We start from the raw sequence: 24,247 nt of genomic DNA, 5'->3' as shown, positions 1-24,247 counted from the left end.
AGCACTCCTTGACGAAAAACATTGCCTGCATGAAGCATATCTGAATGACAGCAGCTCAAGCTTAAAGAAAACTACCTTCAACATTCGCAGGATTGTCAAGACACCTGGCTGTGCACAAAAGTTGAGGAGATTCAGTCCTACGCTGACAGTAACAACACCAAGTGCCTCTATGATGTACTCAAGCAGGTCTATGGTCTGCAACACTCAGGAACTTCAACTCTCCTGAATGCAGATGGAACAACACTCCTCACAGAGAAGGACAAAATACTTGCAAGGTGGGCTGAACACTTCAGCGCAGTCCTCAACCAGCCATCATGCATAAATGAGGAGGCAATTGCGAGACTGCCTCGAGTTTAAATAAACCTTTCTGTTCTACCATCCATTGAGGAATCCAGCAAAGCCATAAGCCTCCTCTCATCAGGCAAAGCTCCATGGTCCGATGCCATTCCAGCGGAAATCTACAAGGCTGGACGGCCTTGCTTTGTTGAGAAACTGACCGACCTCTTTCAGTCTCTGTGGAAATTAGAAGCCGTTCCCCAGGAGTTAAAGGATGCCTATATAATCCATTTATATAAGAGGAAAGGCAATCGGCAGGCCTGCGACAACCATAGAGGCATCTCCATACCATCAATCGCTGGCAAATTATTGGCAAGAATCCTTCTGAACTGCCTAATTGTCCACCTAGACCAGGGTCTGCTACCTGAGAGTCAGTGTGGTTTCAGAAAAGACCGCGGAACCACTGACATGGTATTTACTGCCCGGCAGTTACAGGAGAAATGCCAAGAACAAAATGCTGATCTATACAGTGATACCTCGGTTCACGAACTTAATTCGTGAACTGACTCTGGTCGTGAACCGAATTGGTCGTGAACCGAGGCACATTTTCCCATAGGGTTCAATGTAAATCCGGTTAATCAGTTCTGACCTTATTTTTTGGGTTTTTGAAGCACAAAAATATGAAACAAGTGACAATACACATTACTCTAGTACTGTACAGTATAGTAATGTATAAAGAGAGAACACTAACCTTGCTTGAGATGACTTCTGGCATGGAGGAAGGCAGGTGGGATGCGGGTGGGAGACAGTAAGCACTCAAACGGGTGAACTGTACAATACAGTAAGTACAGTATTGTACAGTACAGTAGTACAGTACAGTACTGTATGTGCTAAAAAACACACCAAAAATCAAAGTCACTGAAAGTGTCTTCACAGTACTTCTTTCTGTGTCTCTGCGTCTCTCCACGATCTTCCTACAGGAAGTCACGACCATGTGACAGCCTGAAATTAGCATAAAAATGGCCACGGCTCCTGTTCGTGAACTGAAGCGGAGTTCGTGAACCGGAGCATATTTTTATGAAATTTTCTGTTCGTGAACCGAGTTGTTCGTGAACCGAAGCGTTCCTGAACCGAGGTATCACTGTATATGGCTTTCGTTGATCTAACAAAAGCATTTGACACAGTCAGCCGGGAGGGTCTATGGAAGATCATGGCCAAATATGGATGTCCAGACAAGTTCATTGGCATCGTGTGCAAACTCCATGATGGCATGATGGCCAGCGTCAGAGACCAGCAAGAACTCTCTGATCCGTTCCCAATCACAAACGGGGTGAACAAAGCTGTGTTTTAGCGCCAACACTCTTCAGCATGGTGTTTTCTGCCATGCTGCAAGACTAATTCCAGAGCCAAAATAGTGGGATTAGCTTCATCTACCGTTTTGATGGTGGGCTATTCAATCTGCGGAGGATGCAAGCCAAATCTAGAGTGGAGGAAGTCACTGTTCGAGAACTTTTGTTTGCTGATGACTGTGCTCTGGCTGCTGACTCAAATACAGATCTACAGGACAGTATGGACCACTTCTCCTCAGCTTGTAACAATTTCGGCCTAACAATCAGCACAAAAAAGACTGAAGTCCTATACCAACCTGCTCCTGGGAAACCCTCCACTGAGCCCACCATCTTTGTGAATGGGCAAAAGCTTTCAGCCCTTGACAAGTTTACTTACCTTGGTAGTACTCTATCTCGCGCTGTGCACATAGATGATGAAGTTAACATGTGGATTGTCAAGGCCAGTGCAGCCTTTGGACATCTACGTGACTCGGTATGGGAAAGGACTAGCATTAAGCAGGAGACAAAACTGAAGGTCTACCAGGCTGTTGTCTTACCAACTCTTTTGTATGAGTGCGAAGCCTGGACATTCTACCAGCGCCATGTGAAGAAATTGAACCATCTCCACTTGAGCTGTCTAAGGAAACTGCTGAGGATCAAGTGGCAAGACAGAATCCCTGACACGAAAGTCCTCAGCAAGGCCAATATCCCCAGCATCCACACCTTGCTTGCGAAGGAACAGCTTAGATGGACTGGCCACGTGACCAGAATGCCCTACGCGAGACTGCCAAAACAAGTCTTCTTTGGCGAGCTGAAGAATGGCAAGCGAGTGCAAGGTGGCCCCAAAAAGCGCTACAAGGACACTCTTAAAGGCTCCTTGAAAAACTTTGGATTCGACCTGAAAAGCTGGGAACCCTTAGCTCAGGACCGATCTGCCTGGAGAAGAAAAGTACAGGATGGTGCAGTCCTCAGTGAGAGCAGGAGAAGCTCCTGTGCTATCTTGAAGAGGCAGCAGCGCAACTCTACCAAGGAAGGACTTGTAGCTGTACCTCAGAGCTCTACATCCTCCCTGACCTGTCCAGTGTGCCATAGAGAATTTCGCAAACCTGCACGCAGGTGGCTCAGGATATTAGTCGTTCCCTCACTGGACCAAAGCAGCAGTGAAATCCGGCAACACCCTGAGTGACTGAGCAGCCATATTCAGGATCACACTGCTCACCTCCATAGTGAGGAAAGGGTTAGAAAAGGTACCCTAAACATTGCCTGCTTCAAAACATCCTGGCCTGCCTACCGCAGCTGGCAGGATCCCATACTTGCGGTCGAAAATAAAATGAAAAAGACCAAAGTGATACCACTCACTGTTGGCGCCTAGAATGTGCGCACTTTGATGGACACATCTGGATAAAAAAGACCTGAGAGACGCACCGCCCTCGTGGGCAGAGAGCTAGCCAGATATAATACGGATGTTGCTGCCCTTAATGAGACCCGACTTGCCAGGTGACTGAAGTGGGTGCAGGTTACACATTATTCTGGAGCGGATGGGGCCAGGAGGAGAGACGTGATGCTGGTGTTGATTTTGCAGTAAAAAAACAACTGGTCAACCAACTGGCAATTCAACCCATGGGTATTAACGACCGTTTAATGACCGTAAAGCTCCACCTATTGGGTAAAAAGAAGGCCACCATCATCAGTGCCTATGCTCCTACCATGGCCAACTCTGACAAGATCAAAATCAAGTTTTATAATGCTGCCACAGCCAGCTCTGACAAATTCCTGATACTTGGTAACTTCAATGCCAGTTGGAAGTGACCATCAATCATGGAACGGAGTCATAGGTGCACATGGCATTGGAAAATGTAACAGCTACGGCCTTCTGCTGATAAAAATATGCTCTGAATTTGACCTGCTCATCACCAACACGATATTCTAACTACCAAAGTGCAAGAAAACTTCATGGATGCATCCTCGTTCACACCACTGGCACTTGATTGACTACTTCATCATGAGGAGGAGTGACCGGCATGATGTCAGGGTGACCAAGGCAATGTGTGGTGCTGAATGTTGGACTGACCATCGTCTCATCAGCTCCAAACTTAACATCCGGATTAAGCCTCCCAGACGCCCACAAGGAAAAAGACGTGTCAAGTGTCTTAACATCACTCGCCTACAACAGGAACACACCAGACTGGCCTTTGTTGATGCTCTAGAGTCTAGACCATCACTTGGAGTCTCTAAGCTTCGAGCATACAGACGCTGAGGCAGACTGGACTGCTCTCAAGACCGTGTTGCATTATACAGCCCTTGAATCACTTGGTGTTCCCATACGTACACATCAAGATTGGTTTGATGAGAACGATGCAGAAATCCAAGCACTCCTTGACGAAAAACATTGCCTGCATGAAGCATATCTGAATGACAGCAGCTCAAGCTTAAAGAAAACTGCCTTCAACATTCGCAGGATTGTCCAGCGGAGACTCAGGGTCATGCAAGACACCTGGCTGTGCACACAAGTTGAGGAGATTCAGTCCTACGCTGACAGTAACAACACCAAGTGCCTCTATGATGTACTCAAGCAGGTCTATGGTCTGCAACACTCAGGAACTTCAACTCTCCTGAATGCAGATGGAACAAAACTCCTCACAGAGAAGGACAAAATACTTGCAAGGTGGGCTGAACACTTCAGCGCAGTCCTCAACCAGTCATCATGCATAAATGAGGAGGCAATTGCGAGACTGCCTCGAGTTTAAATAAGCCTTGCTGTTCTACCATCCATTGAGGAAACCAGCAAAGCCATAAGCCTCCTCTCATCAGGCAAAGCTCCATGGTCCGATGCCATTCCAGCGGAAATCTACAAGGCTGGGCGGCCTTGCTTTGTCGAGAAACTGACCGACCTCTTTCAGTCTCTGTGGAAATTAGAAGCCGTTCCCCAGGAGTTCAAGGATGCCTATATAATCCATCTCTATAAGAGGAAAGGCAATCGGCAGGCCTGCGACAACCATAGAGGCATCTCCATACCATCAATCGCTGGCAAATTATTGGCAATAATCCTTCTGAACCGCCTAATTGTCCACCTAGACCAGGGTCTGCTACCTGAGAGTCAGTGTGGTTTCAGAAAAGACCGCGGATCCACTGACATGGTATTTACTGCCTGGCAGTTACAGGAGAAATGCCAAGAACAAAATTCTGATCTATATATGGCTTTCGTTGATCTAACAAAAGCATTTGACACAGTCAGCCGGGAGGGTCTATGGAAGATCATGGCCAAGTATGGGTGTCCAGACAAGTTCATTGGCATCGTGTGCAAACTCCATGATGGCATGATGGCCAGTGTCAGAGACCAGCAAGAATGCTCTGATCCGTTCCCAATCACAAACGGGGTGAAGCAAAGCTGTGTTTTAGCGCCAACACTCTTCAGCATGGTGTTTTCTGCCATGCTGCAAGACTAATTCCAGAGCCAAAATACTGGGATTAGCTTCATCTACCGTTTTGATGGTGGGCTATTCAATCTGCGGAGGATGCAAGCCAAATCTAGAGTGGAGGAAGTCACTGTTCGAGAACTTTTGTTTGCTGATGACTGTGCTCTGGCTGCTGACTCAAATACAGATCTACAGGACAGTATGGACCACTTCTCCTCAACTTGTAACAATTTTGGCCTAACAATCAGCACAAAAAAGACTGAAGTCCTATACCAACCTGCTCCTGGGAAACCCTCCACTGAGCCCACCATCTTTGTGAATGGGCAAAAGCTTTCAGCCCTTGACAAGTTTACTTACCTTGGTAGTACTCTATCTCGCGCTGTGCACATAGATGATGAAGTTAACATGTGGATTGTCAAGGCCAGTGCAGCCTTTGGACATCTACGTGACTCGGTATGGGAAAGGACTGGCATTAAGCAGGAGACAAAACTGAAGGTCTACCAGGCTGTTGTCTTACCAACTCTTTTGTATGAGTGCGAAGCCTGGACATTCTACCAGCGCCATGTGAAGAAATTGAACCATCTCCACTTGAGCTGTCTAAGGAAACTGCTGAGGATCAAGTGGCAAGACAGAATCCCTGACACGGAAGTCCTCAGCAAGGCCAATATCCTCAGCATCCACACCTTGCTTGCGAAGGAACAGCTTAGATGGACTGGCCACGTGACCAGAATGCCCTACGCGAGACTGCCAAAACAAGTCTTCTTTGGCGAGCTGAAGAATGGCAAGCGAGTGCAAGGTGGCCCCAAAAAGCGCTACAAGGACACCCTTAAAGGCTCCTTGAAAAACTTTGGATTCGACCTGAAAAGCTGGGAACCCCTCGCTCAGGACCGATCTGCCTGGAGAAGAAAAGTACAGGACGGTGCAGTCCTCAGTGAGAGCAGGAGAAGCTCCTGTGCTATCTTGAAGAGGCAGCAGCGCAACTCTACCAAGGAAGGACTTGTAGCTGTACCTCAGAGCTCTACATCCTCCCTGACCTGTCCAGTGTGCCATAGAGAATTTCGCAAACCTGCACGCAGGTGGCTCAGGATATTAGTCGTTCCCTCACTGGACCAAAGCAGCAGTGAAATCCGGCAACACCCTGAGTGACTGAGCAGCCATATTCAGGATCACACTGCTCACCTCCATAGTGAGGAAAGGGTTAGAAAAGGTACCCTAAACATTGCCTGCTTCAAAACATCCTGGCCTGCCTACCGCAGCTGGCAGGATCCCATACTTGCGGTCGAAAATAAAATGAAAAAGACCAAAGTGATACCACTCACTGTTGGCGCCTAGAATGTGCGCACTTTGATGGACACATCTGGATAAAAAAGACCTGAGAGACGCACCGCCCTCGTGGGCAGAGAGCTAGCCAGATATAATACGGATGTTGCTGCCCTTAATGAGACCCGACTTGCCAGGTGACTGAAGTGGGTGCAGGTTACACATTATTCTGGAGCGGATGGGGCCAGGAGGAGAGACGTGATGCTGGTGTTGATTTTGCAGTAAAAAAACAACTGGTCAACCAACTGGCAATTCAACCCATGGGTATTAACGACCGTTTAATGACCGTAAAGCTCCACCTATTGGGTAAAAAGAAGGCCACCATCATCAGTGCCTATGCTCCTACCATGGCCAACTCTGACAAGATCAAAATCAAGTTTTATAATGCTGCCACAGCCAGCTCTGACAAATTCCTGATACTTGGTAACTTCAATGCCAGTTGGAAGTGACCATCAATCATGGAACGGAGTCATAGGTGCACATGGCATTGGAAAATGTAACAGCTACGGCCTTCTGCTGATAAAAATATGCTCTGAATTTGACCTGCTCATCACCAACACGATATTCTAACTACCAAAGTGCAAGAAAACTTCATGGATGCATCCTCGTTCACACCACTGGCACTTGATTGACTACTTCATCATGAGGAGGAGTGACCGGCATGATGTCAGGGTGACCAAGGCAATGTGTGGTGCTGAATGTTGGACTGACCATCGTCTCATCAGCTCCAAACTTAACATCCGGATTAAGCCTCCCAGACGCCCACAAGGAAAAAGACGTGTCAAGTGTCTTAACATCACTCGCCTACAACAGGAACACACCAGACTGGCCTTTGTTGATGCTCTAGAGTCTAGACCATCACTTGGAGTCTCTAAGCTTCGAGCATACAGACGCTGAGGCAGACTGGACTGCTCTCAAGACCGTGTTGCATTATACAGCCCTTGAATCACTTGGTGTTCCCATACGTACACATCAAGATTGGTTTGATGAGAACGATGCAGAAATCCAAGCACTCCTTGACGAAAAACATTGCCTGCATGAAGCATATCTGAATGACAGCAGCTCAAGCTTAAAGAAAACTGCCTTCAACATTCGCAGGATTGTCCAGCGGAGACTCAGGGTCATGCAAGACACCTGGCTGTGCACACAAGTTGAGGAGATTCAGTCCTACGCTGACAGTAACAACACCAAGTGCCTCTATGATGTACTCAAGCAGGTCTATGGTCTGCAACACTCAGGAACTTCAACTCTCCTGAATGCAGATGGAACAAAACTCCTCACAGAGAAGGACAAAATACTTGCAAGGTGGGCTGAACACTTCAGCGCAGTCCTCAACCAGTCATCATGCATAAATGAGGAGGCAATTGCGAGACTGCCTCGAGTTTAAATAAGCCTTGCTGTTCTACCATCCATTGAGGAAACCAGCAAAGCCATAAGCCTCCTCTCATCAGGCAAAGCTCCATGGTCCGATGCCATTCCAGCGGAAATCTACAAGGCTGGGCGGCCTTGCTTTGTCGAGAAACTGACCGACCTCTTTCAGTCTCTGTGGAAATTAGAAGCCGTTCCCCAGGAGTTCAAGGATGCCTATATAATCCATCTCTATAAGAGGAAAGGCAATCGGCAGGCCTGCGACAACCATAGAGGCATCTCCATACCATCAATCGCTGGCAAATTATTGGCAATAATCCTTCTGAACCGCCTAATTGTCCACCTAGACCAGGGTCTGCTACCTGAGAGTCAGTGTGGTTTCAGAAAAGACCGCGGATCCACTGACATGGTATTTACTGCCTGGCAGTTACAGGAGAAATGCCAAGAACAAAATTCTGATCTATATATGGCTTTCGTTGATCTAACAAAAGCATTTGACACAGTCAGCCGGGAGGGTCTATGGAAGATCATGGCCAAGTATGGGTGTCCAGACAAGTTCATTGGCATCGTGTGCAAACTCCATGATGGCATGATGGCCAGTGTCAGAGACCAGCAAGAATGCTCTGATCCGTTCCCAATCACAAACGGGGTGAAGCAAAGCTGTGTTTTAGCGCCAACACTCTTCAGCATGGTGTTTTCTGCCATGCTGCAAGACTAATTCCAGAGCCAAAATACTGGGATTAGCTTCATCTACCGTTTTGATGGTGGGCTATTCAATCTGCGGAGGATGCAAGCCAAATCTAGAGTGGAGGAAGTCACTGTTCGAGAACTTTTGTTTGCTGATGACTGTGCTCTGGCTGCTGACTCAAATACAGATCTACAGGACAGTATGGACCACTTCTCCTCAACTTGTAACAATTTTGGCCTAACAATCAGCACAAAAAAGACTGAAGTCCTATACCAACCTGCTCCTGGGAAACCCTCCACTGAGCCCACCATCTTTGTGAATGGGCAAAAGCTTTCAGCCCTTGACAAGTTTACTTACCTTGGTAGTACTCTATCTCGCGCTGTGCACATAGATGATGAAGTTAACATGTGGATTGTCAAGGCCAGTGCAGCCTTTGGACATCTACGTGACTCGGTATGGGAAAGGACTGGCATTAAGCAGGAGACAAAACTGAAGGTCTACCAGGCTGTTGTCTTACCAACTCTTTTGTATGAGTGCGAAGCCTGGACATTCTACCAGCGCCATGTGAAGAAATTGAACCATCTCCACTTGAGCTGTCTAAGGAAACTGCTGAGGATCAAGTGGCAAGACAGAATCCCTGACACGGAAGTCCTCAGCAAGGCCAATATCCTCAGCATCCACACCTTGCTTGCGAAGGAACAGCTTAGATGGACTGGCCACGTGACCAGAATGCCCTACGCGAGACTGCCAAAACAAGTCTTCTTTGGCGAGCTGAAGAATGGCAAGCGAGTGCAAGGTGGCCCCAAAAAGCGCTACAAGGACACCCTTAAAGGCTCCTTGAAAAACTTTGGATTCGACCTGAAAAGCTGGGAACCCCTCGCTCAGGACCGATCTGCCTGGAGAAGAAAAGTACAGGACGGTGCAGTCCTCAGTGAGAGCAGGAGAAGCTCCTGTGCTATCTTGAAGAGGCAGCAGCGCAACTCTACCAAGGAAGGACTTGTAGCTGTACCTCAGAGCTCTACATCCTCCCTGACCTGTCCAGTGTGCCAGAGAGAATTTCGGGCTCGGATTGGCATGTTCAGCCATCTGCGCGCTCATCAAAACCCAACAAAATGACAAACGTGCCATGGTTATCATCAACTTGATGGACGAACAAGAGAGAAATACTGCCTTCAACGTTTATGAACTGGGTTTTTAAGGTTAGCGATTTGTCGTATTATCTGGCTGTATAGAAAATGAAAAAATTATAGGTTTTCCCCTTTTTCTGGCAACAAAACAGGTGTTAACATGTTAAAACACCAAACTGAAACCTTTTACAAGGAATCATGTCTGCATTAACCACAAAACTTGTGGTCAGAATGCAAACATAAAACAAAAAGGCGTCCTCTGGTCTAACACCGTTTGAGACAGGGCTCAAAAGAAAGCTGTCTCTGGTGTGGACCAATCAGTTTCAAGGACAATGCATATATTATCAGAGTATATTTTTTATTTGCATTCTGACCACAAGCATTGTGGTTAATGCAGACATAATTCCTTGTAAAAGGTTTCAGTTTTGTGATTTAACATCTTAACACCTGTTTTATTGCCAGAAAAAAGTGGCAAAAACCTATTATCATATTTTGGTACTGGCAAAGGTCCCATGAAGTAAAACATATTTTGTTTATGTTTTTTAGGGCCCCTTTATAACATATGCTACATGCCCCGCACTAGCTTAATCCGGCACTGCGTCTGTCGTAAGCCGCACGTTCTGTGGGAAGCGTTCAAGACTGGCGGGCGGGGGAACCGATTGGGTGGGTGCCAACGAGCGGTCGCCACTCTCGCTGAACGAGCGTGCGGCTCGGGGAAATGACGGAGCGTCACACGCAGGAAATTTTTAACCAACGACGAAGGTGGTGAGCTCTTAGATTTTCGATTGTAATCCATCGCCAGGTCATTTAATTCTCACATGTGCGTGTAAGTGTGCGAACCCGGTAACCCGAAACTGATTACCGCTCACGGCCAACATCGGTGAGGATACCTGTACCAGTCCTGGACCACCGCTGAGGTGACTCAGCCGCACATGATTACTAACCCTCTTGCAGTGTATAAAGATCACCGCTGGGGAGACGAAGGTGGCTGTGCGTGGGACTACCCATGCTTACCCGCCTTGTATTCCACGTCGGCTTTGAAAGGCGCTATACGGGGTGGACGGGAGTATTTTCCTCCAGGACAAAGAGCGTTATTTAAGCGCTGTATTCACATTGCAGGATGCATATGCCATAGAATAATTTTTATTTACTGTATAATGAAACACTTTATATATCACTCCAATTATACGCTGCCAGAATATATCAGTGAAAACTCCTATTGCCTGTGTCAATGTCACAGATACGAGTCCCAGTGGCAAAATCATTTGTTTTGACAGAGGAATGGTTGTCTTCACAAGATGAACTTTCTCCAGGTATAGCGTCCAATATTTTCACATGTACATTTCTGAAACGGATGTTATGTAACTACTACAGACTGACATCAGTAAAATGTCTGGCCACATTGATTCGGATGTTTTATTTTTATTTATGCAATGCGGGGTGCATGTAATTGTATGGCAATGAACTCATAAATTGGAAAGGTGTGCCTTACCTGAAGGTTCATATCAAGCAGATTATGCTGAATACATATTTCAAATTAATTATGATTATGATAAAATCATACTTTGATAGATTCACCCAACGTCTAAATATATTTGAGGCGAATCGAATCCAATAGGAATTTCAGGTCGGTATCTGCAGTCGAAACTAAATGACCAAAATGACAACTATTTCTTGAATTGAAAAAGGATATAAACAAATGACAATATGCAATAATGTAAATGCTGAGAAAAAGGGCTAACCTCTAAATAAACTATAATTTGAAATTATATAGTATGTAAATCTATATAAAAATTTGAAGCTTTGTGCGTGTGTCACACGGTCCTCACCTCCAAAATGTAACGCGGTTTCTTTCCGGCCTGTTGGTTGACCAAAACAACATTTACAATCAGGGATTGGCAGAAAGTGCCTGTTTTATACACCGTGCTTTTATGGAATCCAGTGATTGGTCAAATGTAAGATTTGATTTAACGTCTCCATTTTATCATGTACTGCATCTGTACCGTGTCGTAGGAAGGGGCATGAAATGTTGATACATCTGTAATGAGAGAGCATCACCTAAGGAACGACGAAGGGCTGCATAGTCACTGATGGGTTACTCGTATCCAATCAGAGGGAAGGGTTCCATCTGGGCCAAAGGTAACGGGCAGAGCTCGTGGGTACGTACGGGAAACAGCAAGAAGGTTCCGCGAGGGGCGTGGCTAGAGGCGGAGCCTAGCTCCGCTGAGAGCAATAACAGGACCCTGCGGGGTGGGCTGGTAGGAACGAATAACCAAAGAATATAAACATAATGTATTATGACACTTGTTTAGCCAGGAAAGCCCCACTGAGTCTAAAGGTTTTTGTAGGGTCCTGCCAAGTGTTTGCAGTAGGGGGCGATGTTGCTACACCAAATCGGACGATACGAAGGGAGAGTGAGGCCTACTTCTAGGCTTTAGGCCTAGCTGTAGGCGTTAGGCCGCTGTGAGTTAATTTGTAATTTAAATGTTTTAATTATTTATGTAAAAGCTTTAAATGTAAATGTTTCTATTTAAAAACATCAGGGAATGTAACATTGTAAAACATTAACTCCCTTTCACACATGCGGGGGTATGATACGAAGGGAGAGGTTGAGGCCTAGTTCTAGGCTGTAGGCCTAGCTGTAGGCTTTAGGCCGCCGTGAGTTAATTTTAAAATTAAATGTTTTTATTATTTAAGTAAAAGCTTTAAATTTAAATGTTTATATTTAAAAGCATCAGGGAATGTAACATTGTTAAACATTAACTCATTTGCACACACGCGGGGCTACGATACGAAGGGAGAGTGATAGGCGTAGTTCGAGGCTTTAGGCCTAGCTGTAGGCTTTAGGGTGCTGTGAGTTATTTTTTAATTTCAAAGTTTAAATTAAAAGCTATCTCAGGAAATTATAAGGGAATGTTACACTTGTTTAGCCAGGAAAGCCTCACTGAGTCTAAAGGTTTTTGTAGGGTCATGGCAAGTGTTTTCAGTAGGGAGCGATGTTGCTACACGTAATCGGACATCGGACGGACGATATTATTTTTTAATTTCAAAGTTTTAATTAAAAGCTATCTCAGGGAATTATAAGGGAATGTTACACGTGTTTAGCCAGGAAAGCCTCATTAATTTAAATGTTTTAATTAAAAGCTATTTGAGGGAATTATAAGGGAATGTTACACTTGTTTAGCCAGGAAAGCGTCACTGAGTCTAAAAGTTTTTGTAGGGTCATGCCAAGTGTTTGCAGTAGGGGGCGATGTTGCTACACGGACGGACGGACGGTCGGACGGACGGACGAAATAATCTATTGGTGGCTGGTCCACTTCATTCCTACCAGTATAAGGAGAGACAGTGAGAGGACTCGGGGTCGGTGTTGGGAAGTCTGGAGTCCGGACGACATCATCCCCTACCTCGTCTCGCCACCTGCCACGTAGCGACCTCTGCCAGCGAAGCCCTCTCTCCTCCCCGCGCGCCAGCAGCGAGTGCGAGAAGAGAGAGACGCGCCGCAACGGTGGACTAGGGAATGCGCGCGCTACGGCAAGAAGAGAGAGAGCGGAACCATCCGGAAAGAGAGAGAGCGGAGCTGTGTAGTCATTGTTAATAAAAGACAAGTCTACAGTCGTCGTGGTAGTGCTTTAATACACATTGGTGCTTTTGTTGCACAAAATGAATGGTTGACATCTCATCAATGTCTTTTATTTCACCATATACGATTTATCGCCTATGTGACTTTTCTTTGATGACAGACACTTATTATTTTCTCAATACCCTCACCATTTACTCGATACAGCTTAGGGGCCGTCCATAAATGACGTCACGCACCTAGTGGGGGAGGGGGGTCAGACATTTGTGACGATGTGACGAGGGGGGGTTGGAGAAATGTGACGTCACATTAAAATGCGCAACTTTAAATAAATATTAACTAAATGGAATTGTTATAACAACACAAATTTTTATTAATTTTCATTATTAACTATTTGATTCTTTAAATTTACTAAGGTCACCATTTATTTAATCTATGAAGGAGAATTTGCTTCTCCATGGGAGAATGGAGAAGCATCAATTTTGTAAAAAAAAGTAATGATTGTTATTAAACATTTTGATTCTACCAGGGCTTTTCATTCTGTGAAATGAATATATGATTGTTATAATTGTACTCTTCATTTTGCTTCGGTCTAATACAAAGTTTCAAGTATCTTTTTTGGGTTATAATTACTTTCAATATTTGATAATTATAAGAGAATTTCAATATATTCTGAACATCTGCAGTTTTAGTTACACTTTGAATATTTTTAAGTGAATTGTATGCTAAATTTCAGCTTTCCAACGCCTTTTTAATACATGTTTTCTCCTACAACATCAGAGTGCAGCGCCACATTAAATACGCACCACAATGATAATAGTTTAAAGTGATTTGAAGCATGTTTTATTTTCAAAAATGGAAATATGGTTTTGGGGGGGGGGGGGGAGGGGGCAGAGCTTTGTGACGTCATATTTGAGGAGGATCTGACTTTTTGTGACGAGGGGGGGAGGGGGTAAAAAAATCGGCCAAAATCGCATGACGTCATTTATGGACGGCCACTTAGACATTGCACATGGGGAGGGTATGTCACAACATGACGAATCACACTATACAGCACACTATGTACCAAGGCCGTAGCCATGGAGTCAACATTGGGGGGGAACAAATCTTCCAGGGGGTCTAGGGGTATCCCCCCCAGAAAAAAAATGAATCTAAATTTGAAAACTAATTTCCTGGCTAAAATATAAAAAAAATTCACTAACACATGGGTTGGACTTTTTATAATTTTTTTACAATGTCTAAGTGTATTGTATTACATTGCTCTGTTTTTTTTATTACACTCTTTTAATTGTTGTATCCTCAAATCTTCCAACGCAATTTTTACCCTCTTCCCAATGTGGTATCGACTGCGAACTTGGTATACTTATATCAGGGGTCGGCAACCAAAATAACAAGAAGAGCCATTTCTTTCCAATTCGGTACAAAATTCAGTATTTCAAGAGCCGCAATGCATCTATGTACATATACTGTACATACGTACATATCGTCAAGAAGCAGCCCGTAAAAAGCCGCATGCGGCTCCGGAGCCGTAGGTTGCCGACCCCTGACTTATATCATACTGATGACAATACTATATTCTATCGTAAAAAATAAAACATTTTAAAACATTCTTTTTTATATGTTATGTTTTGGCTTACCTCCAATTGTCCACGGTCAACTGACGTTGGCTGTAAATTACCAAGGTCCCTTACGTTATGGCAAGCTTCGGGGCCACTTCCTGAAGTCGTGGAGTTCTTCCATTGCTAGTATGGTACATTTCATTAAAGGGTGTTTAAAAAAAAGGTTTGTTTTAAATATTACTTTTACCTTTTCTTGTTTCATTGTATGTAATGGCAGAGATTACGGATTAACAAAGTACAACCATAACCACAATAAAAAAAAAACAGAAATCTATGCATTGTTATATGAAGACAAGTCCAGATATTGTGGCCAAGGTTTAGCAAATTGTTGTTTTTATTTACATAGCATAGCAATTATTTAAAAAATATATTGTTTATAGCAATACATTGGGGGGTACTTTTTGAGCATATTTGAATATTGGGGAGGGTATGTAACAATTACACACGTGTACTATTTCTGAGCTGTATACTGTAGTGTGATATGTAATGTTATGGGGGGGGGGGGTGCTTTTATAATTCCGGATTTGATCCACTCAACTGCACGTAGTGGCCATTGTCCACGAAGACACCAGCTAAGTATTTAGGACAATAGGGAAACTCAACTTTAAAGTGTAACTGCAGTACATAGTCTGAGGTGTTGTTGACTCAACAAAATCGTTCACAAGGAGTAGAGGGGTAACATGTTTATATCGCGTGTGTGATGGGACTGCGATTGTGTACCCATCCGCTTTCTTTTACCGTAGCCACACGGTGCGTGCGTGCAATAGAGCGGTGCTTACCGCATGATACAAACTGAAAATATTAGACACGGCAGATTGGCAGAAGTTTGACCAAATCATTTCACTTTCTATTGGGATTGCATGTTTATAAATATAGTATTCAGCCGTCCGTGACGGTTTTTGATGTCTATATGTATATGCATATTACTGGTAGAAACCACCTGGTTCCACCTGCCCACAGGGGATTATTGTGTCCGTCCGTCGTGCATCCAAAAATGGGAGGGGAGGGGCTGGTCACCCCGTGGTGCCCTTATAAAACTCAACGTTTAACCTACTCACGCCGGCTTGTGCCCGCACTCACAGTCGGGCATATTTGCGGAATACACCACGCCGCCGTTGACCCTGGCCATTGACCGAGCGACCCAACGTTCCTACCAGCTCCCTCCGTAGGAATGTGTTCGGTATTGGATCGGGAACAAGGCCTCAAGCTGTGCTCAGTATCCCCTGGAGTATTTCACCTTTCGAAGGCCTCCATCAAGTTTGCTATGTGCTGCATATGCTTGTTAATTTGGGTTTATGCATAAAAACATTTTATTGGTTCGCTTTATTGTGGGCTTGGCAGTGTGTTGATTTTCTTTGGGTCTTTTGGTAAAGTCACATCGATCGGTTCAAAGAAAATAACAAAAAACTACGTTTCGATCGCAACACAAGCGTTCGTCATCAGGAATAAAAGTTAGCTTCTAAAGGTAAATTGTTTATAAAGGGTTGAAATGAGCGTAGCCCAAATGTCAGCAGCCAATGTTAATGTGAGTGGTGGGCAGCAACCACGACGGTGGTGGGTTTTCCCACCAATCAAAGGGCTGCCCGGTAAAAATTAACATGATAATCTAAGATCGTTCAGCAGCTTCGATCGAAACGTCGTAGATTTTTTGTTAATTTATTTGAACCTATCTACGTGACTTTACCGAAAGACCCAAAGAATATGGATTCCTGCAGTCACGAAAGCTTTAAGTCAAGATTTAACGTGTTGATTGTTGTGTGCTGACCCGGGATGCGTGCGAGCTTGCGTGGCAGACCACAAACTCCGGGTCGGGCATTGGGGAAACCCCATTCAGGAAATGTGGAGAGTGGGGGAGTTGCAGACTCCTGCCTCAATAAACCTGTCACCTCCTCTATGAACCGGTCCTAGAGGACAAGACTGCGACATATCGGGCCTGGAGGAAGGATATACTCGCCCGCGGTCTCTGTCATATAACAGTTTGACCGCGGAGAAACATGTATTAGGAATCCGGGATATCTGATATGGCGTGGTAATACCAAGAGCCATCTCCTTTGTCTGGGACCGCGTGCAGACACGGTTGTCATTCAAATGGAGATGGCAGTCGACTTATCCAGCTCACGTCCAGCTCGTATCAATTAGCTGTTTTTTATGTTATAAGTGGTTTACTCTTTTATAGTGCGATGTGACTGCGTACTTATATATTGTCTAACGTTTTGTTTATATATTTGAATATGTGTCCAGGTAACGGGCCCCCCTCAGCTAGTCTAACTGTATTGTGATAGTTTGCAGTAAATGTATGGTAGTTTTCGGTACTTTGCTGCAATTAGGACCATAATTTATTACTTGTCAATTTTAAACCTGGAGTCAAAAGTGCTTGTTTTTAACACGTACATTTTCGCAGCCAACATGATACTTGATTTTGGCTTAAGTCAATGATTTAGCCAAATTTGTTCAACGTGCCAGTGAGCTGAAATAAGAATTGGCGTTACTAGACCTCCTTTGTCAGTACCAAAAATATAATAGGGCTTTCCCCTTTTTTCTGGCAACAAAACTGAAACCTTTTTACGAGGATTCATGTCTGCATTAACCACAATACTTGCAGTCAAAATCCAAACAAAAAACACACTGATAATATATGCATTGTCCTTGAAACTGATTGGTCCACACCAAGGGACGGCTTTCTTTTGATCCTCGACCCAATTGGTGCTCGACCAGAGGACGCCAAAAGGCATACAGCTCAGACAATGCACTATCAAAGTAATGAGGAACTCCTTTGCCAGTACCAAAATATAATAATAGGGTGTGGTACTGGCAAAGGAGGTCTAATGATGTAGATGCTCACCCCGAGCCCTCATTACTTTGATAGTGCATTGTCTTTGAGCTGTACGCCTTTTGGCTCCCTCTGGTCGAGCACCAATTTGGGTCGAGGATCAAAAGAAAGCTGTCCCTTGGTGTGGACCAATCAGTTTCAAGGACAATGCATATATTATCAGTGTTTTTTTTTGCATTTTGACTGCAAGCATTGTGGTTAATGCAGACATGAATCCTCGCAAAAAGGTTTCAGTTTTGTTGCCAGAAAAAGGGGAAAACCCCTATTATAATAATGGGCATGTTAATCTCTCATGCATGTCACAATTTAATTTGTTTTCCCGTAAGGTGGTGGAGGGTCTTACTGCTGAAATTGTACCAGATCCTTGTGGCCTAACCGCAACAATAATTATGAAGCACTGTAACTAGTAGTTACTCGAGGTCAGTATTGTGGTGAAATAAACTCCTGGCACACATATCCCAGCTCCTGCTACAGTCAATGGGCATTTCTATGCACAAAACACACCGAAAAGATTGAGTGTGGACTTGCCGTAAGTTTATTGTGCAGTTGTTTTGGATGTAAAGAAAAATAAGAGTTTTGGCGTGAGATTTCAATAAGATGTATTGTGGCTGACAGGGTGTGCAGGACTACAATGAGTTGTTTTCAACTGCAACATTGAAAGAGGCGACAACTATCTTGGCATTTCTGGACATAGGAGTCAATATTTTCTCTCCAAAAGTAAATGGGCAAGTGGCGTGATTAAAAATGCTAGATTCATACACTTAATTATATTGGTCTTGAGATTTGCTTACATGCAACGTACTATTGAACTTATGAAGTATCAAAAGACAACAAACAAGTCAAACTACAGTTAATGGCAGTGGAGTTAATGAAATGCGATGCTATGGCTAATTGGCTGGTTATGGTACAGTACTGAGACAAATTATGTTAGCAGTAGTATTAATACCAGAAATGCCAGGGTTGATAAATATTAACAATACATTTTACATTCGAACAAACCATACTCCATAAGTGTCACTGTGAATATTAATAGTTAAATAAACACACAGGCAAGGGAAAGCCATTCACTCTGGCTTTGATGATGCCTAAAATATATGTAATCAAAGAGGGTGTGTTTGTGTAGCAGCAATATACATTTACTTATAGCAGAAATATAAACTATATAACATAATTAACCTATATGCCAGCCGTTCACTTTCTGGATACACGACATCAGAACTGGCAAAGATTAAGTATCCTGGACATTTTCATTCTCAAAATATTTCCCAATCACAAGATTTTCTATTTTACCTCACACTAAATTCATTAAACTTCTTTGACTGGACCCAAACAAATCAATCAGAAAATGGTAGGACATGTTTAAAATGTACGTATTGTTTTTGAATGCCTGGCAGCACTCTCTGCATTAATAACTACGGTAGAGCTCTCCAAACGGGTTTGGCGTCCAGAGAACTGGTTTTCTGGAAGGCCAACCCAACCCCCAGGTGTACTTATAAAAGAAGGTGGGGTTTGACCTTCTGTATTTTTTCCTGCACTCCCATCCATAATTATTAATTATTTGGGTTAGATAATGTCAATTTTCCAGAGCTGAGCTGTTAAAAGCTGATGATGTTGGATGTAATCTCCCGCAAAAACGTACACAGTTGTCAACATTTGGATTGCTTTTCAACATTCCGGTTTGCTGAAAAAACAAATCAATTGGAAATATTTGCCCACGTGACAACTTGATTTGATTGGCTCTGTCACGTGGGAAAAGATCTCCTACTTCCTAAGCTAGAGGCACCTAACCTGGTGATGTTCTCAAGAGTGAGCGCATAATAGTTCCAGGGCTTTCCCCTTTTGTCCCTGCCCTCCATCAGCATTTGCAGCAGGCGTGGGACACTCTGCATAAAAAAAATATAATTTCACTCTCTGATACGGCCAAGTTCTGTCCAGGATCGTACTGATCGACTGTCTTGGGAGGACCTCGAGCATTTTTACATCATGCTCTTTGCCACCTCGCAGAGCAGGATCTTTCTGTGCATCGCGAAACCCGGCACCATCCAACTCCAGGCTCGGCAGTTGAGGTTGTTGGGTTAGCCCCGCCTACAAACTATAGCCCATTAAGCAATATAGCTCTTTTATATAGCTCTTTTTCAGAAGCGACCTGGCTAACACAAATTATAGCTCAACGAAGTGGCTTATGTGGAAATTTATAGCAGCCAAATACTCTTAAGGGAATGTTTCTAAATGGAGGGTTAACCGGAGGATCCGGAGAAAAATCCACACGACCACAGGGAGAACATCCAAACTCCAAATATACAGGAGTCAGGGTCGGGATCGAACACACGACCTCCTGCATACCAAGCGAGGTAGTTAACATCTCGCCACCATAACCTTAGAAATGCCGCCCCTGCAGTGGTACCTGTTAGCACAGTGGTGACTCGACATCTCTTGCCACTCACAACCGAACCGGAAGTCAGAGTTTGTAAAGGGACAGACGACCTTCTATGGTGGTGAGACGACTTTGGACGATCTGTATCCAGAACTGGCCTTGGAGACTAATGTTAGTTGCTGGGGTTGGAGAGCACACCTGGGAGGCTTGACAGCCCAGCGGCAATGGATATATACTCAACAGTTTAAACACGCTGGAGCTAAGAGCAGTCCAGAATTCCCTGAGAGCATTTAGCTATGTAGTCAGAAGGAAGAAGGTGCTGGTCCGTTTGAACAATGTAATGTCGGTAGTCATGCGGAACCAAAGATAGGCCTCTGTTCACTTCAGCAGGTTGATACAGGTCACTGGGAGATATTCTCCTGGTCCCTGTTACCAGCAGCACCGCATAACCCTGTCCATTGTACACCTCTGTGGTGTCCTGAACCGTGTGAAGGACCGACTCAGCAAAGGCTAGTTGGATCTGGGCGAGTGGAGTCTGCATCCCGAGGCATTCAAACCACCAGCGGACTCGTCTGCCTCGGCAGAGAACCATCTCCTCCCATCCATCCTACTGCACCCATTTCTGAGACGTGCAAGCTCTTGGTGGCAGATGCGGTCAGTATCTCCTGGAGCAAGGGGCTTGCCATTTGCTTTTGCTCTGCTGCCGTTAATTCCAAGGGTTTTGGCCAAGGTCAGGAGGGCCACGCCTCCCCGGTGCTAGTCACCCCCAAATGGGACAGGCACGTCGTGATTCTCCGACCTGCAGGCACTCAGATGGGTCCCCCCCCCCCTCTCAGGTTCCCCAGATGGAGAAATCTGTCACAGTATGGGGGAATCTCTTCAGGAATCAACTATTTTTCTCTGACTGCCAGAGACGGACGGTAGGATTCAGGAGACACGGGCCATCTACCGCAGTGCAAGAGTTGTTGCTCCAATTCAGTAGGTCATTATACCGAGGGGTTTCTGCATTTTCTGGTTGGTGCACACACAACCTCTAAGACCCGGTAGTGTGCTTCATTCCGGTCATAGATTAATATCTCTTCAATGAGTTTCAATTTGGAGAATTATTAATGTTGCGTGTGCTGCCAAGGCCTTCAAAAAAAGTATTTATGAAGGCCTAACTCCAACATGTTCATAGTACAGTATTTTAGGATGTTTTAAAATTTAAAACACAATGTCGACTTGGGATAGCCTTCATCAAGCTGTAGACTGTTCATGGATGATAATGGTCATATCAAATTGTTGAGCAAAAATGTTGGCCTGACAGGTTTTGGAGAAGCTGCTTTGTACTTGATATTCAAGTACAGTAACTCCATGTCCTTCAATTGGACAGAAGCCCACAAAGTGGTTTGTGTCACATGGGAGACCTGGGTGGGGAGCTAGTCAAGTAGGGTGCATTTTATATACATTATATTTGATAATAATATACAAGGGGCCTACTTTAGGGAATTATATCACATGGTCTTTAACACATTTGAGTACATCTCAGAGAAATTGTTAGGTGCCAGGGAGATCCAAACTGACAATTACATGCAAACATATCCACACAATGACCAGCAAGCTCTCCAGCCCTCTAAAGGCTGTAGACTAGCAGTGGGAGTGACATTTAGATTCATCATGCACACAATGTGCACACTCGCACACCTTAAGTCTCACCCAAGCACTTGATATACTTCCTTCATACAAAAAAACATAGCATGTGCCAAATACAAATAATGCATGCTTCATTGATGCAATTCTAAAATTCAATTCTAAAAGCACTTGATTGTGCAAATTTGCAGAGTGGGAATTAACATCACAATTTTGTCCTAATTTGAATATAAAAAACATTTCCCAGTTGGTGTGGGCACAACCATGTCCATATGACAACAATTCAAAATAAAAGTGTTGACATTTTATCCAGTATTGCTAAAAAAAGTAAATCAGCTTATAGGCATTTGTACCTCTGATTTGAAATAGTTTTTTACGTTTATAAATGGAGTTGTAGCAATTATCAAAAAATGGTGGGAACATCTACACACAGTGATGCACACAAACAGGACAGGGCAAAGCAACAACCTCCGATTCACACTTTCAAATAATCACCAACCACCACATTAACTCGTGAAAATAATCTACAAATTCCTTGCACAAAAGCTATGGCCTTCACGATTTCTTTAAATGTGATGTCTATGTCATTAGCCACAGACAATGCTGTCATTGTATTCTACCACACACGAACAGAAAATGTGCCGACCCAATTTCTGAACTGGGTGCTCGATAAACGGTACCGTCACGACGCGTTGCGGAGGCAGGCTAATTGCCATTTCCCAAAGAGGTTATACTGAAGCAGACTCCAGGAAGGGTGTTGTGTCCACGGCTCTTCTTCACCCCGCCGAGCCAGCCCAGAGGGAGCAGGCTCCGCGCTCGCCCCACCTGCTCCGCTCGCCCGCTCGTCTTACTCATGCCACTCGCCGCGTGGGACGGAGACGAGGAGGAGAGGGGGAAGGTTGCGTTCGTCCTTCTTTCCAGCTGCGAGCACGACACCACAGCACAAGTGTGTAAACATACAGCTATACGTACAGCTAGATCACGAGTTCAGTTATCATCCCCGAAGGTTGTTATGGAGGCAAGCAGTGGCGTCGTGATTATTCCAACATGTGCTATAACCACAACGAGACCCCAAGTTTGATTCCCGGCCAGGGTGAACATCGGGGTCGTGAGTGATATCTGAACTGATCTTGGGTCCCACTTGACCAACCCACAGTTTCTACCTGGTGAATTATGGTCAAACAGACCCCATCAGAGTTATGTTCTTTTGTTTGTATTATGACTGCAGGTATTGCGGTCTATGCAAACATGACTCCTTGTAAAAAGGTGTCAGTTTTGTTGCCAGATAGAAGGGTAAAAAAACAATTATCATATTTTTACTGGCAAATGAGGTTCCCATAGAATTGTAGGAGGCCTTCAATCAAATGTGATTGACATGGGACTGTAAATGTGTATGTATATATAATGCTTTGTTATGAATATTACCTATCCCAATGGGGCTGACTAAACATTGGTATACTGTAGTACATTGTGCAAGCCAACGTGTATTCCTGTTTAAAAAAGGAATGAGTGATTGGCAGCGAAGCCAGTGGTGGAATTCTATATTATGTTGGCAGAGGCCAATCTTTTCATATAATACGGTCACCACAGTTAACTTACCACAACATAGTTGCATAGCATTATTTTGCCTATATCTAAGCAATGTAATGTTAATAATATAACTTCCAAAATTACTATAACACTATACCACCAAATACTGATGGCGTCCTATCTTATTGGAGGGAATGCCACATTCCATATTTTCCTTGCTTGTTGAAAATTCACATACCTGCTATGATGCACAAATAGTTGTAAACTTAAGTTGAGTGATCGCCCTCGTTCAGATACAGCATATCTAGTCTACACCACTGAATACAAATGCATATTTTACCCGATGATGCTCACAGAGCTCCCGGTTTAAACAAAATTAAATGTTATTTCAAGATAAATCTAACGTTCAGAAAAAAATGCTACCCATTCTCACATGAGCATGAAGCTAATTTGCCTTTTTATCTAACCTCTTTCTTCAAAAGCAAATCTAGCCAATGCAAATTAATTCCACACCGCTGAAACATCAGAGAGCAAAGTAATGCCAGCACTGCCAGCCGTGATGCACAACATCGCACGTGCATGCGATGGGCCACGCGACAATCAGCACCAAATGGGACACACGGAAGTGCCCACCACTTTGCAGTCACGGAAATTGGCGAGTTTAACCCTTTCTCGTTCCAAGATGTCTGCAAGTTCACTAAACAAATGTTTTTTTACCAGGTAAAGCCCACTGAGCTATATAGCTCTTTCTCAGGAGCGACTTAGCCACAAGTGATAGTTTAACGAAGTGGCTTATCTTGTGCAAATTTATAGCAGCCAAATACTCTAAATGCATGTTTCTAAGTGTGTAGGAAAGAACCGGAGGACCCGGAGAAAAATCCACACGATACAAATATATAGGCGTTAGGGTTGGGATCGATCACACGACCTCCTGCATACCAGACGAGAGAGTTAACATCTCTCCACAGTGACGCCAAAGTTGCAGGGTGGGTGTCCTGTTCATGGCTGAATCTCGGAACGTGCAAACGGTTGGCATTAATTTTGTTTAGAGAGGCATAGCGCTGTTGTTTTTAAAGACATTGTACTCACTGCAGAAAACTTTAGCGACACGACCGCACTCTATGATAGCTGGTGGCAAACTGAGCCATACGCTCTCTCGCATGAC

At 44.3% G+C, this 24,247-nt stretch overlaps 1 protein-coding gene across 1 annotated transcript in view; it reads right to left on the bottom strand.

Annotated features, from left to right (window-relative positions):
- Positions 1-18,060: 18,060 nt before the first annotated feature.
- LOC144936942 (rhophilin-2-like) overlaps positions 18,061-24,247 on the bottom strand; it is a 57,172-nt gene continuing 50,985 nt past the window's right edge. Inside the window, exon 15 of the mRNA XM_078864185.1 lies at positions 18,061-22,473. Within this exon, the coding sequence (XP_078720311.1) occupies positions 22,258-22,473 (216 nt within the window). The 3' untranslated portion in view covers positions 18,061-22,257. The remainder of the gene's footprint in view (positions 22,474-24,247) is intronic.

This window comes from Lampetra fluviatilis, chromosome 17 (assembly GCF_964198595.1).
Source record: "Lampetra fluviatilis chromosome 17, kcLamFluv1.1, whole genome shotgun sequence".
NCBI lineage: Eukaryota > Metazoa > Chordata > Hyperoartia > Petromyzontiformes > Petromyzontidae > Lampetra > Lampetra fluviatilis.
Note: the sequence above shows the minus strand (reverse complement) of the source record. Positions and strands in the feature narration are given on the sequence as shown.